Consider the following 18,794-nt stretch of genomic DNA (forward strand, 5'->3'; position numbering starts at 1 on the left):
AATATAATGGCATAAAAAATCGTAACCTTACGAACTGATATGCAATATTTTGCGCAATATGTTCATATGTAAAAAAAAAAAATGGTATCAATAACTAAAGATATAAAGATATTTTTAAAGAAACACAACACATTACAAATAGGGATGCGACGAGTAGATCGTTTCTTTTTCATAATAAAGGTTTCAACACAATTAACAATATCAGTGTACTCTTAAAGTATCTGATATATTACATTAAATATTATATGTATTTTTTATACGTACGTAGCTACGTTTTCCAATATCCAAAGTGACTGTTTGTTGCACAAACTTATCAATTCGGTATATATTTTTTTATTGTAAAACAGGACAAGTACTGTTTCATCATTTTGAGTATTTAAGTAGATTATTAGTGTAAAAATAAAAAGAAAACAAAAATTATTAGTATTTAACAACATTAAGTAAAAATAATATCGAAAATAACATAGCATGTGACATGCTATTTGAAACATCAATATCACTGGTGATCGAGAACGGTTTCGTAAACGTCACACAAGCAAATGAAAGCTGTAGTATGCCAATATAAATCTTGGATAAACTACGCGATTACAGCTTGTTAACTTATATACATTTATGCATATATTATGGTAATGCTTATCACAACAGTGTACTATTTTTCCCTAAGAGAATCGATATATTCAATTAACATTCGATTAAAAACATGAAGACAAGTTTTACGAACAGTCAACATGTGTCTAATGTCTACTATTAAAATCAGGTATACATATATTTAATATATGTACGTATAAAATATTAGAATCGGATAAAGTTCATTCGCGCATAAAATAAATAAATAAACGTCTGTCAACGTAAGCTACAGATGAAATCTCAATATAACACTTTCGCGATTACCATTTTCTGTTTGTTCTTGCATTTGCTACATACGTACAGCTTCATTCAAACAACAATTACACTTTATCTCTTCCAATGTAACAAACAGATCTCATAAATATTTTAAACAATGTAAAACGGAAAGAGAAAATTTCTTTTACACATTTTTCACTATGGTCGTTAAAAAAAAAAAAGTTTCGCAAAACCTAATTCAATAATCAATTGAGCTCTATGTACAAATACATTTCTATTGTTTCAATAATTAAAATCAAGTACGGAAATATTACAATTGGATCATACACACAATGACGATAACCACAAACAAAAATCCTGCCTTTGTCAGACTACCGAATAACGAAACACCAATAATTTAACATGATATGCATCAGATAATTTATTTTGACCAAAAATCGTTTTACAATCATGTTGAAGTATTCTGAATTAATCCATAGTTGATCTTACTGAATAGGCACTCCAATTTACATGATCTTAACGATTCTTAATATAGTTGACTAACAAGAGGATATTATGAAATCCTGAATACTTTTCATTGGCAATCTTCCCCAAAACTATGGGGCATGTCACAAATAATAAACAGACTCATTACGATGCTTCTAATAAAATTTATAGGACAAAATTTTTATGAGATCTGTGTGCTAGAAAGGAAAAGACGCGATTATCATGAGACTTCAGCAAAGATATCGACTTCACCTGAACTCATATATCTGTATACTGTGCTCTGGGACATGTCTCAGATTCAAGGATTGATACCTGAAACAACGTTTATAAAATTGTCGTTTTAAATATTTTATTTTATATCGTAATGCACGTTTGTTTAAAACAGTGCTGTTTAAAACACTGATTTAAAACACAATTGGTATTTCGAAATTAAATATCACCCATTAAACCACTAATGTAATAATCACTTTCTAATTTATAATTGTGTATCTTACCATTCAGAACTACGATGATAATAAAAGCCTTCTATCGTGGCGGCGGATTTTTGGAAGCAAATGTAATAAAATCCCGCAAAGGAGGCACCATTGATATCTTTGATTGTGTGATCGGGTACCAGAAAGTGCTCCTTCCACCTCATAAATACAAAGTCGGTTCCTTTCAGCGCTTCGTAATCGAATGTGTCTGAATTGAATGTTTTGGCATATTGACAGAACGACGCAAATTTACTCTGAAATAAGAAATAAGGAAAACAGATAAATAAGCTGTTCCTTAATAAACTATCTTCCTTTCGGGAATAAGTAGAACTCGTCGATACAAATAAGAAAAGAATCAATACCATTTTGTAGAGTTGTCAACAGTTATTAAGAAAAAAAACGTAAATGTATAAGCGTAAGAGCGACAAGGAAACTGCGAGTAAGTGAAAGCGATAGCCAACGATGTTATTCGCTCGTCGCATTCACTCGCAACTTCCGTGTCGTTTTTACATCTATACATTTTACTTTTTTTTTTTTTTTTAATAACGATCGACAATTTTATAAAAAATGGTATAGGGCTTTCCCATTTGTCTCGGCAAGCCCTACTTATTTCTGAAAGGAAGGTGATGATAGTTCCGATGTTACTTAAACGATAATTAATACATACCCAATGTTTTTTATCAACATCCTCGTCAGCGTCCCATTTGCGAGTTAAAAAGGGGTACTTTTTGGAAATAATCTCACCATCAAAAAATGTTGTCAGCGTCGGAAACTCCTCCGTGAGACCCTTGATCTTCAAATATCCACATAAATAACTGTTTTCCTCATCTACATGCTGCAACAAGACAAATACTGAATTAAAAAAATTGTAATTTAACTTAATATTTCTATCAGCGTGTACAATCAACAACCTAGTGTGCCACCTTATATCAATTTAGGTTGTGAACGAACGGGTGAATCCGCCATGAAGAAGGAATGGAAAGGAGAACGAAGGGAAAATAACGGTGTCGCGGATCATCGCCGTCGTTGAAGACGGGTTACATGTTCGCCAATTTATGGCGCAATTTCCGAAAAGTGACGACATAACACGGAGGTGGACAAGCGCGGGGAGAGGGGACGGGAGAACGGACTCCACGGCGGAGAGGGCCCGCTGACTAACCTGCAAAACCACCTCGACGTCGTAGCTGTTACCCTTGGACTTCTGCGAGCCCTGGAAGCGCGAGCCGTTGTACAGTAAGGACTTGGTGACACCCGGCTGTTTCGAGTTCGCGGGCGGCGGCGGCACCACGTCGACCTTCACCGGCATTCTCGCACGGCGTTGCCCCGAGCTTGCGTGCAACGCGGCGTTCAATCGTGGTCCGTGACGGCAACGGCAATGACGACGACGGCGGCAACGACGACGACGGTAAAGGCGACGGTAACGACGGCGACGGCGGTGACGACGCGCGACGCGGCGCCCCGCATATCACGATGGGGTGACCGTGTCGCAATGACTGCCGGTAATCCGCGGGGATACGAACGTTTTTATGCTCCGAGCCTCGAACCCAGACCGCCCGCAGCGGGCCCAGGGCGCCCTTTGGGGCCGCCAAGGGAAGCGGCGGGAGGGGAGGAAAGACTCTCGCGCGCGTCCAAGTATTATTCGGCGTTTCGGGACGCGAAACTTCCTCACCCCGCGCGATCGGTCTAAAATTACTGAAGATTACGGCGGGACCGCGAAACGGCCGTGATTTTTTTCACACCACTCTGCCGCGCTCGGACAACTTCGCGGCAGTGGTCGCAGATTTTAGACGGGCAACATACGCACACTAGACACAATGCCGTGTCCGCGTGTGCCCGTAGCGCCTGCTAATGCCTCGGACGCAGAGAGCCCAACTCGGAATCGCGGCTTCCACACGTACAGATACAGAGGCTCGTCCGTGTGAAGCCAGCGTTTCGGCTGCCGTCGGATAAAAGAAAAGGCCAGAGCTATACACTGTCTGTCCTTTTCTTTTTTTAAAATAAAAAGATTTTGTAATGATTTTATAATTTACTAAAAGAATCCATGCGCGCGTTATTTTTTAAAAGACCCCAATTACAATAAACGAAAAGAAAATCATGTCTTACCAATCTGTATGAGTTTCAGCGGAGTTCTAAAGTTCTGCTGGTGACTGTAACATAAAATGAAACATATTAATGTAGATATGTTAGCATTTAAATTAATGTAAAGATAATTATCTAATTTAAATGCTAACATATCTACATTAATATGTTTCATTTTATGTCACAGTCACCAGCAGAACTTTAGAACTCCGCTGAAACTCATACAGATTGGTAAGACATGATTTTCTTTTCGTCTATTGTAATTGGGGTCTTTTAAAAAATAACGCGCGCATGGATTCTTTTAGTAAATTATAAAATCATTACAAAATCTTTTTATTTTAAAAAAAGAAAAGGACAGACAGTGTATAGCTCTGGCCTTTTCTTTTATCCGACGGCAGCCGAAACGCTGGCTTCACACGGACGAGCCTCTGTATCTGTACGCGTGGAAGCCGCGATTCCAAGTTGGGCTCTCTGCGTCCGAGGCATTAGCAGGCGCTACGGGCACACGCGGACACGGCATTGTGTCTAGTGTGCATATGTTGCCCGTCTAAAACCTGCGACCACTGCTTCGCGGCAGACCCGAGAAACAGGCGCTTCACTGACCACCGTCGTGATGGACTCCTGCAAGGAGGGTAGTGGGGATTCAGTGATCTAACCTAACTCCGCTTACCCTTTAATGTCAATTGATGCCAATGCAAGTATGGCGGACTTTGGCGACGCGAATTCGCACGAGATGACAGAGAATCATGTCGGTAAGCGGTGCAATAATCAGTGGGTGCGACTGAACGTGGGCGGGACATACTTCCTGACGGCGAAGACCACCCTGGCGAGGGACCCGAACTCGTTTCTTTATCGGCTGTGCCAGGAGGACTCGGACCTCATTTCGGACAGGGTTAGTTGACGCACCGTTTCTTACCGGGAATTTCAAAACGTACCCAGCTGCGGACGCTCGCCGTGGACGAAGACGTGGCCGTCCCTCGCGCCCACCTCGCACGTCGTCGATAACCCTCCCTCGTTTTGCTTTCTTTTGTTTCCCCTAAGGACGAGACGGGAGCGTACCTGATAGACCGCGACCCGACGTACTTCAGCCCGGTCTTAAATTACCTGCGCCATGGTAAGCTGGTTATCAACAAGGACCTTACGGAAGAAGGTGTGCTGGAGGAAGCAGAGTTTTACAATATTACCGAGCTTATACGGCTAGTCAAAGAAAGAATCATCCTGAGGGACACCCGACCACAAAGGGACTCCAAGAAGCATGTCTATAGGGTTCTCCAGTGTCACGAGGACGAGCTGACGCAGATGGTGTCCACAATGTCAGACGGATGGAGATTCGAACAGGTATTTATACATCTGGTTAATGTATAGCTCACTGATATCATTTAAATGACTCTTGTACACTGCCGACAATTTTTGTTTTCTTCCTAAAAATATGTACACGCTTTTTTTTCTGTTTTTATAGCTAATCAACATAGGTTCTCAATATAACTATGGAAACGATGATCACGCCGAGTTTTTATGTGTGGTAAGCCGAGAATACGGACCTAGTCAGCTCAGCAGTAAAGAAGAGGAGTCCACGGATCGCGTTAAGGTACCGCTATCCTATTCGACTGTTTCCCATCCTTATTTGAGCCAAAGTAGCCACGGCTAATGCGTTCATTTTTATGTTTTTATTCGTATTCAAAACTGATATCCGACACAGGTTTATTTAGCCAAGACCAATCACGTTTTTATCAAGTATCTCCACCATTTTTAAGTAAAATCATGTATCCTAAGTAATTTTTGTCAGTATTAGGGCCCGTTTATACATATCAGTTTCGTATCCGTACCGTATCTGTTCAAAAAAAAAAAAAAAAAAATTCGGAACGCTACACGGACGCTGTACGGACACGTATTTATACTCGTCCAAACGCGTCCGTATCCATACGTTCAGTTTTGTTCGTTCCCTAAAAATGTGGTCGCCATCGATTTCAACGATGAGAGCACGGACACCAACGGCTGGATACGGAACAGTGTAAATGCTTACATTTCATCATATAAAATCGAATCCAGCATCCGTACACTGTACAGATACGGTACGGATACGGAACGGATATGTATAAACGGGTTTTTATTGTTTTTCATGTTGGATTGCAGAGATATATGTTGAGACAAGAAACATTAAGCTATTCCTTTAACTAGAAACTCAAGTACTTTCCCATTAAAAGAAAAAAAAAAAAAAGATTAAGGTGCTATTACAAATTTCCAAGCGCGAGAAAATTATTTTGAGATCCGTTCTTGCAATCCAACATTAAGTTTTTTATAATTTCTAACGCTATTGTGAAATCAATTAACACTTTGAGTTCTAATAAGGTAAAATTAAAAAAAAACGCAGTATTATTTTTGGTATTAACAATTCGCCTGACAGTTGGATTGGGTTGGGTAGAAAACCAAAGACAAGCTTTATCACTATATATGATAAATACGATTTATATATACACATTATTATGAGATTGAATTTTATCTCACGTCTTATCACTTACGCTTAATTCAGCAATACATTCCTCTATACATTTTCTGCAATATTCTTGACGGTTGCTTAGAATTATTTTGCTTAATTTGTTTCGTGAGGGAATACGAAATAAGAAAAGGAAAGAAAAGAAATTTTTTTGTAGACGTGACAAGTTTAGCAATAAACTTTATCAGGTGGTTTCACATTTTCTTTAAATCAAATTTCTTTATCAATTTTGCTATACTTATTTCTATATAGCCTTTAAGTATATATAATTTACTCATATTTTAAAATCACATTAAAGTAAAGAAAAATATATATTTAAAAAAAAAAAAAAAAAAAAAAAAAACCACCTAATAATAATCTATGAAGCTCAGAGGCCTGTTCGCATGGGCATGTTCTGCCTCTGATATTTGTTGTATGTACCATATTATTATTATTATTATTATTATGATTATTATTATTGTACCGCATGCTGTTCGTTGAATAAAGAATTTTTTCTTTCATTGGTTTGTGGTTATATATACTTTATGCCCCGTGACCTGCATGAATCATTGCATGCCAAATTATTCATCATACATTACATTTCTTAATGCGACATAAGAGTGAATTACCCACAGTGTATATTTTATTACCACTAGTAGCTTATGTACAATTTATTTATACGATATAGAAAATAATTCATGTGTACTAATACCAAATGGGTTTGCTTTTGGGGATCAGAGTAGTTGTAATTAGATTAGCGTGTTTGATTTTTTTTTCTTTTTTTTTTTATCTTGTTGACAACAACGTAACAGAGGCGGAACAATTTTATATATATATATATATATATATATATTCCATATATTAAAGTTGTACTTACATCTTTTGCCGTTGTGAAACCTGTAATTAATTTTAAGCATTGTAATTATAAGTCAAGTGAAACTAATATGTTTTTATTAAGTCTAGATTATTGGATTACATTCTAGGTTTTGCAGCAGAAGGGTTCACGCATGTAATGTCCAGATCCGTCCTTGTTTTCCCTTGCCTCCCTTAGTTTGATCAGCTGCGCTACGACAAGATGAAGACTGTTTTCGTTTTTTACATTTAAAGTATTAAATTGTAAAAGCTATACTCCGTTTTTTGTTCCATTGTATTATCTACGCCTCTATTCCTAGGTAACGTTAATCTACAGGGACATTACAGTGCAAAGGATAAGGAAAATTTTATAGATAACGTATTTATTACACAGCGCAAGAAGTGTACATGAAGCTTTAAAAACAGAAAGTAACACGTTATTATTAATTTATTCCTTTTTATTAACGTTGTTTGAAAGATGAAAAGATTAATATCGATCTCACGAATGGAATAGTTTAATAATTTCATACAGTTTATACAGATAATCGCTATATGATAAACACAAAGAAAAAAAAAGAAAAAAAAAAGAACCTTCCTTTTTCTATAAGCACTTCTACCTGTTGAGAAGCAGGTGTGTTATATATAAATATATGAATAAATATATATACATATATATACGTATGTATATGTATTTGATATAGATAATATAATTATATTATTAATAATTAAATGATGTTGTTCCATAATGGCTGCAGTTCTATTTTAGCTTTATCGAATACTTTAATGTGGATGATAATGGGTGACAATTTATGGAGGCAATCGGTTTCATACAAATTTTTAATAACAACAAACGATAGATTTTATCTCCGGTTAGTAATACGTAGTAGAGATTGCCTTTTTGTACTAAATTGTACAAAAGTTCTTTTTCCTATCCGTATCCTTATCGTAAGACGTCTAAATTAACTTACCTTCGCACTGCCGCTATAAAGCATAAAAGATATTTGTACCTAAACGTGATAATTTTCAAAATCCAAGAGATGCGCATACTAATAACTACGAATATGTGAAGCCGACTTTATATACATTGTATTGTTAATACGGAAAGAAAATTTTTTTCTAAACGAAGCAATTGTATTACGCGTATACTCATTAAGGATACAGATCCGAATGTAATCTGATAAGCGAGTGAGTTTAAAATTTCTTCGAAGATGCAAATTTACAAAGGAAATTTTCGAGAGCGAGACAAGCGCGCACAATTTAAGAGCGTTTCATATCTCATATGAAAGCTTTAAAATAAATACAAAATAATTACAATTATACGTTATTGCGAATCAATGAGATGTACATTATCGGGGACGGGGGAGGGGAAAAAAAAAAATTAGTTGTTTTCTTTCTGCGAGTTATCTGTAGTTGCAATATGATTCCCTGCATCCGTTGTAATAACTGTATTTACAACAGATGTAGGCTATCAATTGTTGAAGGCCTATTTAAGAGGGAAGGAACGTGTCCTAGACAATATATGTAAAATGTTAAATGAAGGGGTATATGTAACATTGGTTTGTTATAAACGCCACTAGTATTACCGTATACGTGCGTAATTATATTAATCTCACGTATTTAAACGATCTTTTTTTTTTTTTTTTTTCTTTCCTCGAGAATTCATAGTTCAACATAACACGATTAAATAATTACGTTTTCGTCATCGATGTTTGCTATTTCGACACAGACGAGTGATATATTTGTTCGTCATCAAGAGAGATATATATATATATATTATAAATGCATATATTGTAATTATATCGAGTATATCAAATATTTACACAAGCAGTAAGGGATATGCAACACGACATTGTACGATTTCAGCTAGCAATTAACGGTTTATTTGGTACTGCGAAATTTCAGAAACCTTAGGACCAATATTGTTAATCCCGCGCGCTATGTACAGTGTTATTTAGGCTAATATAAGGCATTATTTTCTAGCTCAAATTCATGTATTCTAATCATTAATTTTAGTGGGTATTAATGTCCATTACTGTCACATTACACATGCTGAGATACATGCTCTTCTCTTTACTCGTGTAAAATTTGTACTTTCATAGATAAGAGATTTCTAACGGTAGAGAAAATTTATCAGTGTTTCGAGTTAGGAGCATTCACACTCATTGAAAAGTGAAGTTACAATGATACGAGATATTATTGTGATAGGCAATGTAAAGGAGAGTATCACGTACGAAGGTGTTCACAATCATTCGCACGGACGGCTATTCATTTAAAATAGATTTTCTAGCTTTAGCAATTTAAAATTTACCATTGCAAAATATGTTAATTAATTGAAAGGGTGCGTGCGCGGAGTACGTGCATCTTTATCACTTTGGATTTGATTTCACTGCATCTTAGCTAGCTTTCGTGCTTTCGAAACGATTAATATGCACCGTATATTTTATTTGAGAATTTAAAGATTTATATTAATTGCGAAAAGAGATTATTGTGTGTGAGTGCTGAAAATGTTTTATGATTTTAATGGAATAGAGATCGGCATGTGTGTACATACAAATATCCGTTGCGTAGTTGTATGTACATGGATGTACAATTAAAAAAAAAAAAAATAAAATAAAGCGTAATCAAAATTTATTTAATAATATTTTAAAATATAAGAGTTCTGGTATAATAAAGGATATAGATAATTTTAGAAACTTTCTATGCAATAACTCTTTATCTCTAGTAGTGCAACTTGCAGCAAGTGGCGAATAGACACGTAGATATTTAACGTCATTATTATTTTTTTTGTTTTTCTTGTTTTTTTTTTGTCAATCGCGCAGTTAGTTTCGAATATCCCTAATAAATTATAATGTGGAAGCAGCTTTTGTGTTGGATGGTAGCGATTCACACACGCGGCAACTATTGACATTACATTTACTAATAGGTGAGCTTACATTAAGTAGTTCTTACGATTATAGCGTGTGATTTATAAAGTGATAAAAGATAATTAAATTGTTTGTATTAACTGTAACTTATATGAAATAAAAAATTTATTATATACATTAAAGAGCGGTTTTTGCTCATATACTCATTTACCTATTTACATATCAGTTACATAGTATCAATTATTGTAACTTCCTCTCCTCATATTTCGTATTATATGCAAATGTATATAAATGCGCGCACATTAAAAATGTGAAAACATACGTTCTTAACATTTCAAGTTAATAAGAAACATTTTGTACACTTAGGGTACTAAAAAATTTTATAAATAATAAAAACATACCGTATAGATAATTTTCAAAGTGTAACAGATTTCCTGGAAATTAACCAATTAATTGCAATTATGTTTAAGGCATATTTGCTATTGTTTTCAAAGGTTGATCGAGATATTTGGCCAGTGCCTGTGCTTTCTCGCGCAGCAGTCCAAATCCCACGCTTTCTCTAGCATACAGGCATAAGAGTAAATTGGCTACTTCCGTGATAACAACCTTTCCTTCCTAAAAATAAAAATACGTCAAATTTTCTTGGCTTATACATATAAAACAATTAAAGAAAATTTCGTTTTATTTATCATTACCATACAATCCATGAGAACAAATTGTAGCTCGTCTTCCTTAAAAGCATTTCGCCCATTTTTTTCATAAGCTGTCCAAATGTTACTAGTAATAGCAGCTGTTACTCTGGCATCCTTATCTCCATAACCACTGTATGCTAACAGCCCACCATCTCTGTTGAGCAATCTGAAATACATACGGAACTATAGAAACATAAACGACATTTATTTAACGATACTTTAAACAATATAGAACAATTGTAGGACAATCAAAATGTGCAGTTGAAAAAATTTAACAAATTATATCGATATCAATGTCGTTTCGTGGTTTTGGGTTTCATGATACTCATACGACACCATAATAATAATCAATTAAGAAAGACATAAGTTATGTCATACTATAAATAACGATAAGTGCTGTGAAATAATTTATATCAAAACAAATTCGCTCGGTTCGCGAGGCGTCAAGTCTCGACGAGATTTTATTACTTACAAAGTATTTTCCACGCCTCCGGTATTCGCCTGACTAAGAACTTGCGTTAGCGCCTTCGGTTTCAGCATAGTTGACGATTTCTTTCCACCAAATGTCGCGCTTAATTATTATAAGCCCTTATCTTACGTCCATATATTATGCTTACAACGATCAGCTGTTATCGGTGACTCACTGACTGATAAAAATGAGACGTCTGACTTATTGCCGATTCGTACTACAAGCACGATGCGTGGCGACGGTGGCGGCTCGTAAGGAATTTGTTGGAGCTAAAAAGAAATTCGAGTTGAAATACGTCTTTGCGAATTAATTTTTATCTCGATCTAACCCTTTATCTTGTTCTAACTTTATAGGATTAGAAAAAGATAAAGGGACAAGTTAAACCGAGAACGAAGTTAATCGGCGTTGATTGAAATGGCCTGAACATAATAATAAGATGTTCGACTTATCGACTACGACAGTTCGCAACTTTTGTTCCACTGAAACCCGCTACAAGCCGTTACCGTCGTTTCCAGCTAAACGTGTAGTACGAATTGACGGTAAGCCAGACGTATAAGTTTTCAATATATGTCAACAAATTTAAATTTATCAGACGAATTATCTTAATTTCGACGAATGTTTATGAACATTACGTGATGCCTGTTTCTCGTGATCGCCAAACGCGGCGCTCGGTTTTTATTGCACTTTTGAAAGCTGGAGTTTCGTCAACCGATTTATTTATATATAGCGTTATATATTTTAGAAGGAAAATTACGGGCACTCTTTCTTTCTCTCTCTGTCTCAAGCGAGACCAGAAACTTCGAGAAACGCTCCTCTCAACCGCTGCGCAATCTGCCGTAATCAGTCAGTCAGCTGAGTCAGCGCCTTTGCGGTCTAGAGTCTACTTTCATTGTCTCGTTCGGTAGTCTTGGACGAACTATCGAGCTGATCGAACGTTTGAAGCCAAATTCACGTGTGCACGCAGTATCCTGTTACGCAGTGGAATTTGCCGAGTCCTTTTCGTATTTGCAACAAGGGCTAAAATCAAGAACTGAAAAAAAATGCCGCGACGTAGCGGAGGAGGTGGACGTAGCGGAGGCAGTAGATCGTAAGTAATTAATTTGATTTCAACGATAACTTTGTGACCTCGTCAATTGCAGACCTTGCGGTATCGGTTACATCACGCGTCGTTTACTTGATCTGTTTCTTTGTTCTCGTTTTTTGCCGTTTTTTTTTTTTTTTTTTTTTTTTTTAGCTGAGCGGGTCGTGTTAAGTTACAGGTTATACTTTTTCCGTTATATCTTTTATATTAGAAAGTCCGCTCTGAATTATCGTGGACAGTACGGCTAAAGAAATAGCCCATTGTCTGCAACGCAGAACTTTGAATGTCGACCTGTTTTTCACAAGGTTGTTGAATGTTTTCTTAAAACGTTGTTTTATTTTAGGTTTAGACCGAGCTCATCTGCACCCATGAGGTCTACGTCTCGTGCTGCAGCACCAGCTCCATCACGTCCTGCGCCAGCTGCAGCCCAACCAGCTCATCATGTAGCTCCTCATTCAGCTCCTCATTCGGCTCCTCATTCAGTTCCTCATTCAGCTCCTCATCAACCAGCACCTATGATGGTTCAACAAGCACCATCCCTTATGGGCCAGATGGCTGCCACTGCTGGTGGTGTTGCTCTTGGATCTGCTGTAGGACATACCCTTGGTGCTGCTATGACTGGTGGTTTGTTTGGTGGTGGTGATTCAGGCCAGGCTAATGCAGTTCCTGCAGCATCAGCAGCTACACAGCCTGAAACCAACCATGCTCCACCAGTAAATGGTGTCTGTGCCTGGGAGACTCAACAATTCCTTCAGTGTGCCCAGAATCAGTCTGACTTGAGCCTCTGCCAAGGCTTCAGTGAGGCACTTCGTCAGTGCAAGGTGGCCAACAGTGAGTAAATTTTTTCATTGTTGTCATTTGTCTCACTTCTTAGTATTACTGTGTAAAAGAAAAACCTGTTATCTAATTGTTTGATGTTTTTTTTTCTTTTCAGATGTGTCCTACTAAATTGGAAGAGAGCAAACTTAGAAGATATTTAGACCCAGTTAAAGTATGCTCCGTGATCCAATAGAGTTGCTTAATGCTATTTTTGTTTATTTTTATTCTTATTATACATTGATATTGCTAGATAAAAAATCTGTAGTCCCGGATCATGATCCACATATGTTATAGGATATAGTTTCAGGACAGCAATAAATTATGTTTAATTAAATTTTATAGTTGATAACCACCTTGACTTTTTTTCACAAATTATGGTTGAAAAAATTACGAATGTTCAATCGTATCAGTTCCTGAAAAGTCCTATAAAAGTTCATTAAAGATGTAAATAAAATGCTATATTAAAACATAAGAAAAAAATAGAACGATATTTCTCACTTTATATTACAATACATTAAACAAATAATTTATTACAGAAGATGAAAATAGCTCTTACGATACATCGGGAGGGGGATAAGTCAAATAAACTTTGATATCTTGACCAGAACCAAATAAACACGCTTCTACTCGAAAGTATTTGCACTTTATCGTATAGTGTTCTCTAATATTCAGCTATGATATATCTCGAAAATTAGTGTGTGATTTATATACGTATGTATGTATATGTATATACACAGAAATACACATATACATACATATATACATTTTTTTTATGTATACATATTCATCCTATAACGCGGTTATACTATATACGGTTTTCTCTTTCTTTATTCGACAAGGAGAGGCAGTTAAACACGCACAAGTAGCATGAATATGGTAGACTATCTTTTTTCCGTATTTAATACGCGCATCATCACGTAACCGGCGATCGTGGCAATGGCGATTCCCAATCCTGCTTTCCACCAGACCAGGGAGTCCCCTTGCATTAGGCCGAATTGATTTATGTGCCTGAAATGTCGAAGTGCAAAATCCATTATAATTCCCGCCGCGTGATAACATTCTAACATGATAAAACCACAATGTCTATCTTAACGTATTCACAAAACTGTCTTAATTTTATTCAACATATATATGTACATATACACAGTGAACGACATAAATACCGAAAATTCTTTTCAAACTGACAATGAAGTTTTATCATACAAAATACATTAAACCGGAAGAAAACTCTTTCCTGTTAAAGTATCTACGCGCAGAAAAGCGGCGTAATCGAAAGTTCGTGAAAGGCTTGTCGCATGCTCATGCTTGAACGAAATTAGAAAAAGCAGTGTGTACATTATTAAGCTACGATTTAATGACACTACGTGTCGCGAGAAAGAAACACAAGCAATAATATGAAAAAAAACCTTGTGAAATAACTCCACCATGGAGAGGGTAAGGAATCGACAAGCAACATGTGGATTGTACGTCTCATATGGCTGAAAAGAGCCAATTATATTGTGAACGTATACGTTTTATCCGTGCGATGACATATTCTAATATGAGCAAATCGCCCGGCACATTTAACACGAGAAGATGGAGTTAACTTCGTGAGAACATGCATCGAGAGGAATATATACGATGACGATGACTGAATGCAGTTTTCACGATTTGTTCAAGCTTCTAGATTTTTAGTGCGAAATTGAAATTCGGACCAACCTGTCTCGGTAAAATAATACCCACGCTCCTTGAAAGCGGCTAAACACGAAATATCTTATCGTTAATACCGAATTATCTTCTTCCTCTTCCTTTTTCTTTCTTTTTTTTTTATATTATGTCATATCTTTTCTTAAATTAAATTACAGCAAAAGAACGAGGCATGTGGCATGAAACGTAAAAATGTACTTATTTAAAAGTAACTTTCCGAATAAGATATCGAAAAAAAGAAATAAGCAAAAAAGTTCTAAATTTCAACGCGTAATCTATACTTTTATATATGTTAGCTAGAAAGAAAAATATCTATTGTTCGCAAATCGAGGAAACCCAAATTCTATCCGATGACTTCGTTGTTACCGTTCTTAAATTGTAATAATTGAACTTACGGGAAAGCTGCCATAGTAGCTAGCTTGACAAAAATCTCACGTCGGATTGTCCGTGAAATACTGTACGGCTGTGGAGGCATCAGTTTGTACTTGCTACAGAAGGCGGCCGGTTGCAACAGATAATTCTGCTTCACCTCAGAAAGGTCACTTTTATTTGCTACTATCAGAACAGGAATCTTACTGTCGGCGAAATATTTCTGCAAAAGCACATATATTATTCGTTATTGTAAAACATTTAAGCCATTGCAGCGAGAAAGCACAGTGCTTACGATATAAATGCGCGCAATGTACTCAAACGATTTTGGATTACTGGCATCGTAAACAAGAGCAGCCGCGTCGCACTGTATTTCCGACGGCGTTAAGGCATCCTGAACATTTAGTACATTTATATCCTTCAATACTAGGGTCTTCTCTTGGCCGTATACGTGCAACGTATTCACAGTAACGTGTGCATTCGACGGTACCACTTTGTCGTTCAGTTTCTGTAATTTCGCATAGATATAATTCGTAGGTTTAGGTTTATAAATGGCAAATTGTAATCAGCGGGTTCACCTCGAGTTTAGGATCGATAAGAGTTCTACACAACGTAGTCTTCCCGCTGCTCTTCGGTCCTATGACATGACAAGTGTAAACGTTTCTGCTGGATTGCTTCTTCGCCAGATCTACCTTCTTCTCGCGAGTCACGATGATGGAGCTCGTTTGACACTCGTTATGATACATGTTGTATCCTAAGTACGCCATGTACTCCAAAGTCTTGCGCACGTTTGTTAGCGTCAATAATGCCCACTGGCACATATATCCTTGAAACGTAAGCCATCCCTATAAAAATATCGTAATATATATATTATGCCAAATTTATTTACGATTAAATAAAAATCACTGTGAGGTTCTCAACTTATACGGGTATTTTTCATTCAATATTAATATTAATTTATCTTATTAATTCAAAGTTCGAGGATTAACAAGCGTTAACCTTTTCATTTGTGGGAACTGTATGTCTGTATTCATCGCCCCATGGTGGGAAAAGACATCGTGAGAACAACGACTCCATTTCTAAGGGTGAAAGAGCTCCATCGCGATCGCGATCGTGTTGCATAAACAGCAATGTTAGGAATTCTTGCCCCTTGTGCGATAATTCCGTGCTGCAACCATGTGGAACTTTTAATCTAAAAAAAAAAATTAGAATTAATTGCAATCAGTCACATATAAAAAATTTTTTTTAATAAATTTATATTATTTTAATCGTTATACATACGTAGGTTGAATATATTCTTTTGACATTTGTAATTCGTTATCGTATCCGAATTTTCTTAACACAGCCCAAGTCGTTTCATTCCTCCCACGTTGTATGAATAAACATTGTAAGTACATAAAACCTGTGAACGATTTGAAATTAGAAAAAAATTCGTGCATATGCATTTAAGCTTGTTAATAAACGATATTAATTATTAAATAAATAATAATATACCTTTCATCGTGACACATCCGTTACATATACCGTCACAAATGTTTTTTGATAATACAGCTTTCACATCTTCTAGCACTTGCGGTTGTAACGGAGTGTTGAAGCACCATTGCTGAAACGCGTTCAGCTCCATATCATTTAAAAGTCCATCGTTATCTACATCGCATATCTGCAATAAAAAAAGAACAATTTATATCACAATAATAATTTTCTTTGCACATCCGTATGTAATACATACTTTAAAAATTCGCTGTAGGGCAGTTTTACACTCTTCTGTGAGCTAAAAATAAAGAATAACAGATTAATATAGAAAAAATATAAAGTTTTAAAATTATAAAAAAACATTGACGATTTCTCACCTCCTGTGTGTCATAATTATACAATGGTGTAGTCGGATGCAGAACTGCCTTTTGTGCATAATAAAACGTTTCTGAGACATTTTGAAGTGTTTTTGCTGAGCACTGAAAAGAGTTATGTTTGTTTAAAATAAACATTTTTTTTTTTTTGTACCAACTAAACGGTATCTTACCTCTATGCAGCTTTCAATCTCAGTGAACTCTTTCATAATCGGATATACAGCCTAGAATTACAAAATAAATATCTTCAATACAGAATTTTAAGACAAGAAAGTCATTTAAACTTTAAAAAAAAAAAAAATTAAAAACCTCTATGGTGGAATAATCCACAAGATCAATTTTGTTGCCCACAAGCACAACTGGACATCGATTGTCAGGCGAGCACCTTCTAATTAACGGCAACCAATAGCTGGCAGCTCTGTCCAAGGTATCCTCGTTGTCTACAGAGTATACAACACATATTACATGTGCTTTCAGAATCTCTTCTGCCAGTTGGTCTTCCGTTTGCTCTACAGCTGTACATGAAACATTAAATCCTTTACTTCAATACAAATCAGGAAAAAGATTGAAAGCAATGTAATAAATGCCATGCATACCTGAGTAATCGACTATATGCGTCGGCACCTGCTCCGGCGTGACGTCCGCCGGTATCGTAATCTCCTCGGCCTTACTCGGCACCTCCTCCGCGTATTCCTCGCTCACCAGAGACAATATGAGGGAGGTTTTGCCGACGCCGCGCTCACCAATCAACAGTATCCTGACGTTGCGCCGAGGCGCGACCGAGCGCTGCACCATGCTGGGCTCTCGCCAAATAACCGTCGACCGTCGTTCAGTGCCTCGCGAACGGCATTCTCGGTGCCGCGCCTCCTGCGGGAGGTGGGCTTATAACCTGAGACCGCCAAATGCGCTGACGGCGCGATAACCACCAACCTCTAGCCGATTCCGTTTCACGATGACATTTTATCTCACGACTGGGAAGACGATCAACGGCGCACCACGCTCCCCCTTTTATTTTTTTATCCTCCTCTCACGTCGCTCAGCGGAATTCGAATTTTGCGGCACGCGTGCAGCTCGCCGTAGAAGGATCCCGTCGTGTTCCGTCTCAGCGCTCCATCAAGACCAGCTTCGATCGTCGTCGCTGGAGATTAAGCAAACCCCCGGCGGATTCGGCGGACTAAAGCAACTCCGAGGGTGGCCTTTTCAAGGTTACCTATGCCACCGCAATGAATGGTGCGTGTACGTGAGCGCGCGTGTCTGTGATAGTAGTGGTACGTAACAGCGCGCACGATGGTAAAGTAGAAAAGAAACTGCGACGATTTATCATTTTCTCTATTACCAGAAACATATAAATTCTTGACTATTCTTTTTTTTACAGTAAAAAAAAAAAAAAAAAATCAATAACGCACTTGCCAGAGACGTGCTGGAATTAACGTCAAAGCTCTACTTGGACGTAATTATTTTTCTATCCGTTCATCTTGCTACAACGCGAACAAACGCGAATCTCAGAGAACGTCGAGTGAGTTCACCTTTACTTGACATACACACGTATATAAATTGTGTAATTTTCCACGCATCTTAATGAGACGAATAAAAATTAATTTACCAATTCTGCTTTACATGTGCGCCATTTGAAATCTACGCACGTGGGCCTTTTTTCTCCACGAGCTGCATTTGTTTTCTTCCTTCGTCGTTATCGATTCCGGGCCACAGATACCTCGAGAGAGACCTTTCCAGGCGATCACCGGCTTTCCGTAAGGCCGG

At 37.1% G+C, this 18,794-nt stretch overlaps 5 protein-coding genes across 8 annotated transcripts; 2 read left to right on the plus strand and 3 right to left on the minus strand.

Annotated features, from left to right (window-relative positions):
• Positions 1 to 139: 139 nt before the first annotated feature.
• LOC139103565 (glucose-induced degradation protein 4 homolog) lies at positions 140 to 3,712 on the minus strand. The gene is made up of 4 exons (XM_070658392.1): positions 2,962 to 3,712; positions 2,470 to 2,637; positions 1,824 to 2,056; positions 140 to 1,641 (listed from the first exon to the last, which is right to left on the minus strand). Exons 1-4 carry the CDS (start codon positions 3,106 to 3,108, stop codon positions 1,578 to 1,580), a joined length of 612 nt encoding a protein of 203 aa, XP_070514493.1. The 5' UTR covers positions 3,109 to 3,712; the 3' UTR covers positions 140 to 1,577.
• Positions 3,713 to 4,284: 572 nt separating this feature from the next.
• On the plus strand, positions 4,285 to 10,252 carry Inc (BTB/POZ domain-containing protein inc). 2 transcript variants are annotated; one of them, XM_070657977.1, is made up of 4 exons: positions 4,289 to 4,773; positions 4,923 to 5,219; positions 5,341 to 5,469; positions 7,338 to 10,252. In XM_070657977.1, exons 1-4 carry the CDS (start codon positions 4,558 to 4,560, stop codon positions 7,365 to 7,367), a joined length of 672 nt encoding a protein of 223 aa, XP_070514078.1. In that variant the 5' UTR covers positions 4,289 to 4,557; the 3' UTR covers positions 7,368 to 10,252. The 2 variants fall into 2 exon arrangements, with proteins under 2 accessions (XP_070514077.1, XP_070514078.1); XM_070657976.1 differs by lacking the exon at positions 7,338 to 10,252 and having other exon boundaries at positions 4,285 to 4,773; positions 5,341 to 6,119.
• Positions 7,302 to 11,425, minus strand: Lamtor2 (Late endosomal/lysosomal adaptor, MAPK and MTOR activator 2). 2 transcript variants are annotated; one of them, XR_011545876.1, is made up of 4 exons: positions 11,235 to 11,425; positions 10,766 to 10,928; positions 10,472 to 10,685; positions 7,302 to 7,414 (listed from the first exon to the last, which is right to left on the minus strand). XR_011545876.1 is itself a non-coding variant. In XM_070657980.1 (3 exons), exons 1-3 carry the CDS (start codon positions 11,300 to 11,302, stop codon positions 10,536 to 10,538), a joined length of 381 nt encoding a protein of 126 aa, XP_070514081.1. In that variant the 5' UTR covers positions 11,303 to 11,424; the 3' UTR covers positions 10,218 to 10,535. The 2 variants fall into 2 exon arrangements, 1 of the variants encoding a protein (XP_070514081.1); XM_070657980.1 differs by lacking the exon at positions 7,302 to 7,414 and having other exon boundaries at positions 10,218 to 10,685; positions 11,235 to 11,424.
• Positions 11,426 to 12,084: 659 nt separating this feature from the next.
• On the plus strand, positions 12,085 to 13,465 carry LOC139103382 (coiled-coil-helix-coiled-coil-helix domain-containing protein 10, mitochondrial-like). The gene is made up of 3 exons (XM_070657978.1): positions 12,085 to 12,318; positions 12,656 to 13,143; positions 13,247 to 13,465. Exons 1-3 carry the CDS (start codon positions 12,272 to 12,274, stop codon positions 13,258 to 13,260), a joined length of 549 nt encoding a protein of 182 aa, XP_070514079.1. The 5' UTR covers positions 12,085 to 12,271; the 3' UTR covers positions 13,261 to 13,465.
• Positions 13,466 to 13,611: 146 nt separating this feature from the next.
• Miro (mitochondrial Rho GTPase) lies at positions 13,612 to 18,766 on the minus strand. 2 transcript variants are annotated; one of them, XM_070657945.1, is made up of 14 exons: positions 18,637 to 18,766; positions 17,630 to 18,243; positions 17,343 to 17,548; positions 17,207 to 17,257; positions 17,037 to 17,138; positions 16,916 to 16,957; positions 16,681 to 16,846; positions 16,468 to 16,588; positions 16,186 to 16,378; positions 15,765 to 16,031; positions 15,482 to 15,694; positions 15,213 to 15,409; positions 14,830 to 14,868; positions 13,612 to 14,139 (listed from the first exon to the last, which is right to left on the minus strand). In XM_070657945.1, the coding sequence occupies exons 2-14, from the start codon at positions 17,826 to 17,828 to the stop codon at positions 14,013 to 14,015; spliced, it is 1,923 nt and encodes a 640-aa protein (XP_070514046.1). In that variant the 5' UTR covers positions 17,829 to 18,243; positions 18,637 to 18,766; the 3' UTR covers positions 13,612 to 14,012. The 2 variants fall into 2 exon arrangements, with proteins under 2 accessions (XP_070514046.1, XP_070514047.1); XM_070657946.1 differs by lacking the exon at positions 14,830 to 14,868.
• Positions 18,767 to 18,794: the final 28 nt, after the last annotated feature.

This window comes from Cardiocondyla obscurior, linkage group LG06 (genome assembly GCF_019399895.1).
Source record: "Cardiocondyla obscurior isolate alpha-2009 linkage group LG06, Cobs3.1, whole genome shotgun sequence".
NCBI classification, from domain to species: Eukaryota; Metazoa; Arthropoda; class Insecta; order Hymenoptera; family Formicidae; genus Cardiocondyla; species Cardiocondyla obscurior.

What these genes read in the sequence shown, in the direction of transcription:
- LOC139103565 (XM_070658392.1), bottom strand. Translation starts at nt 3,108, where the DNA reads ATGCCGGTGAAGGTCGACGTGGTGCCGCCGCCGCCCGCGAACTCGAAA. An exon ending in ATGTTGATAAAAAACATTGG is followed by an intron (nt 2,057 to 2,469) that starts GTATGTATTAAT and finishes TTCTTATTTCAG; the next exon opens with AGTAAATTTGCGTCGTTCTG. An exon ending in TATCATCGTAGTTCTGAATG is followed by an intron (nt 1,642 to 1,823) that starts GTAAGATACACA and finishes ACGTTGTTTCAG; the next exon opens with GTATCAATCCTTGAATCTGA.
- Lamtor2 (XM_070657980.1), bottom strand. Translation starts at nt 11,302, where the DNA reads ATGCTGAAACCGAAGGCGCTAACGCAAGTTCTTAGTCAGGCGAATACC. An exon ending in GGAGGCGTGGAAAATACTTT is followed by an intron (nt 10,929 to 11,234) that starts GTAAGTAATAAA and finishes TATGTATTTCAG; the next exon opens with ATTGCTCAACAGAGATGGTG. An exon ending in TTGTTCTCATGGATTGTATG is followed by an intron (nt 10,686 to 10,765) that starts GTAATGATAAAT and finishes TTTTATTTTTAG; the next exon opens with GAAGGAAAGGTTGTTATCAC.
- Inc (XM_070657976.1), top strand. Translation starts at nt 4,558, where the DNA reads ATGTCAATTGATGCCAATGCAAGTATGGCGGACTTTGGCGACGCGAAT. An exon ending in CGGACCTCATTTCGGACAGG is followed by an intron (nt 4,774 to 4,922) that starts GTTAGTTGACGC and finishes GTTTCCCCTAAG; the next exon opens with GACGAGACGGGAGCGTACCT. An exon ending in ACGGATGGAGATTCGAACAG is followed by an intron (nt 5,220 to 5,340) that starts GTATTTATACAT and finishes CTGTTTTTATAG; the next exon opens with CTAATCAACATAGGTTCTCA.
- Miro (XM_070657945.1), bottom strand. Translation starts at nt 17,828, where the DNA reads ATGGTGCAGCGCTCGGTCGCGCCTCGGCGCAACGTCAGGATACTGTTG. An exon ending in TGGATTATTCCACCATAGAG is followed by an intron (nt 17,258 to 17,342) that starts GTTTTTAATTTT and finishes TTGTAATTCTAG; the next exon opens with GCTGTATATCCGATTATGAA. An exon ending in AAAGAATATATTCAACCTAC is followed by an intron (nt 16,379 to 16,467) that starts GTATGTATAACG and finishes TTTTTTTTTTAG; the next exon opens with ATTAAAAGTTCCACATGGTT.
- LOC139103382 (XM_070657978.1), top strand. Translation starts at nt 12,272, where the DNA reads ATGCCGCGACGTAGCGGAGGAGGTGGACGTAGCGGAGGCAGTAGATC. An exon ending in CGTAGCGGAGGCAGTAGATC is followed by an intron (nt 12,319 to 12,655) that starts GTAAGTAATTAA and finishes GTTTTATTTTAG; the next exon opens with GTTTAGACCGAGCTCATCTG.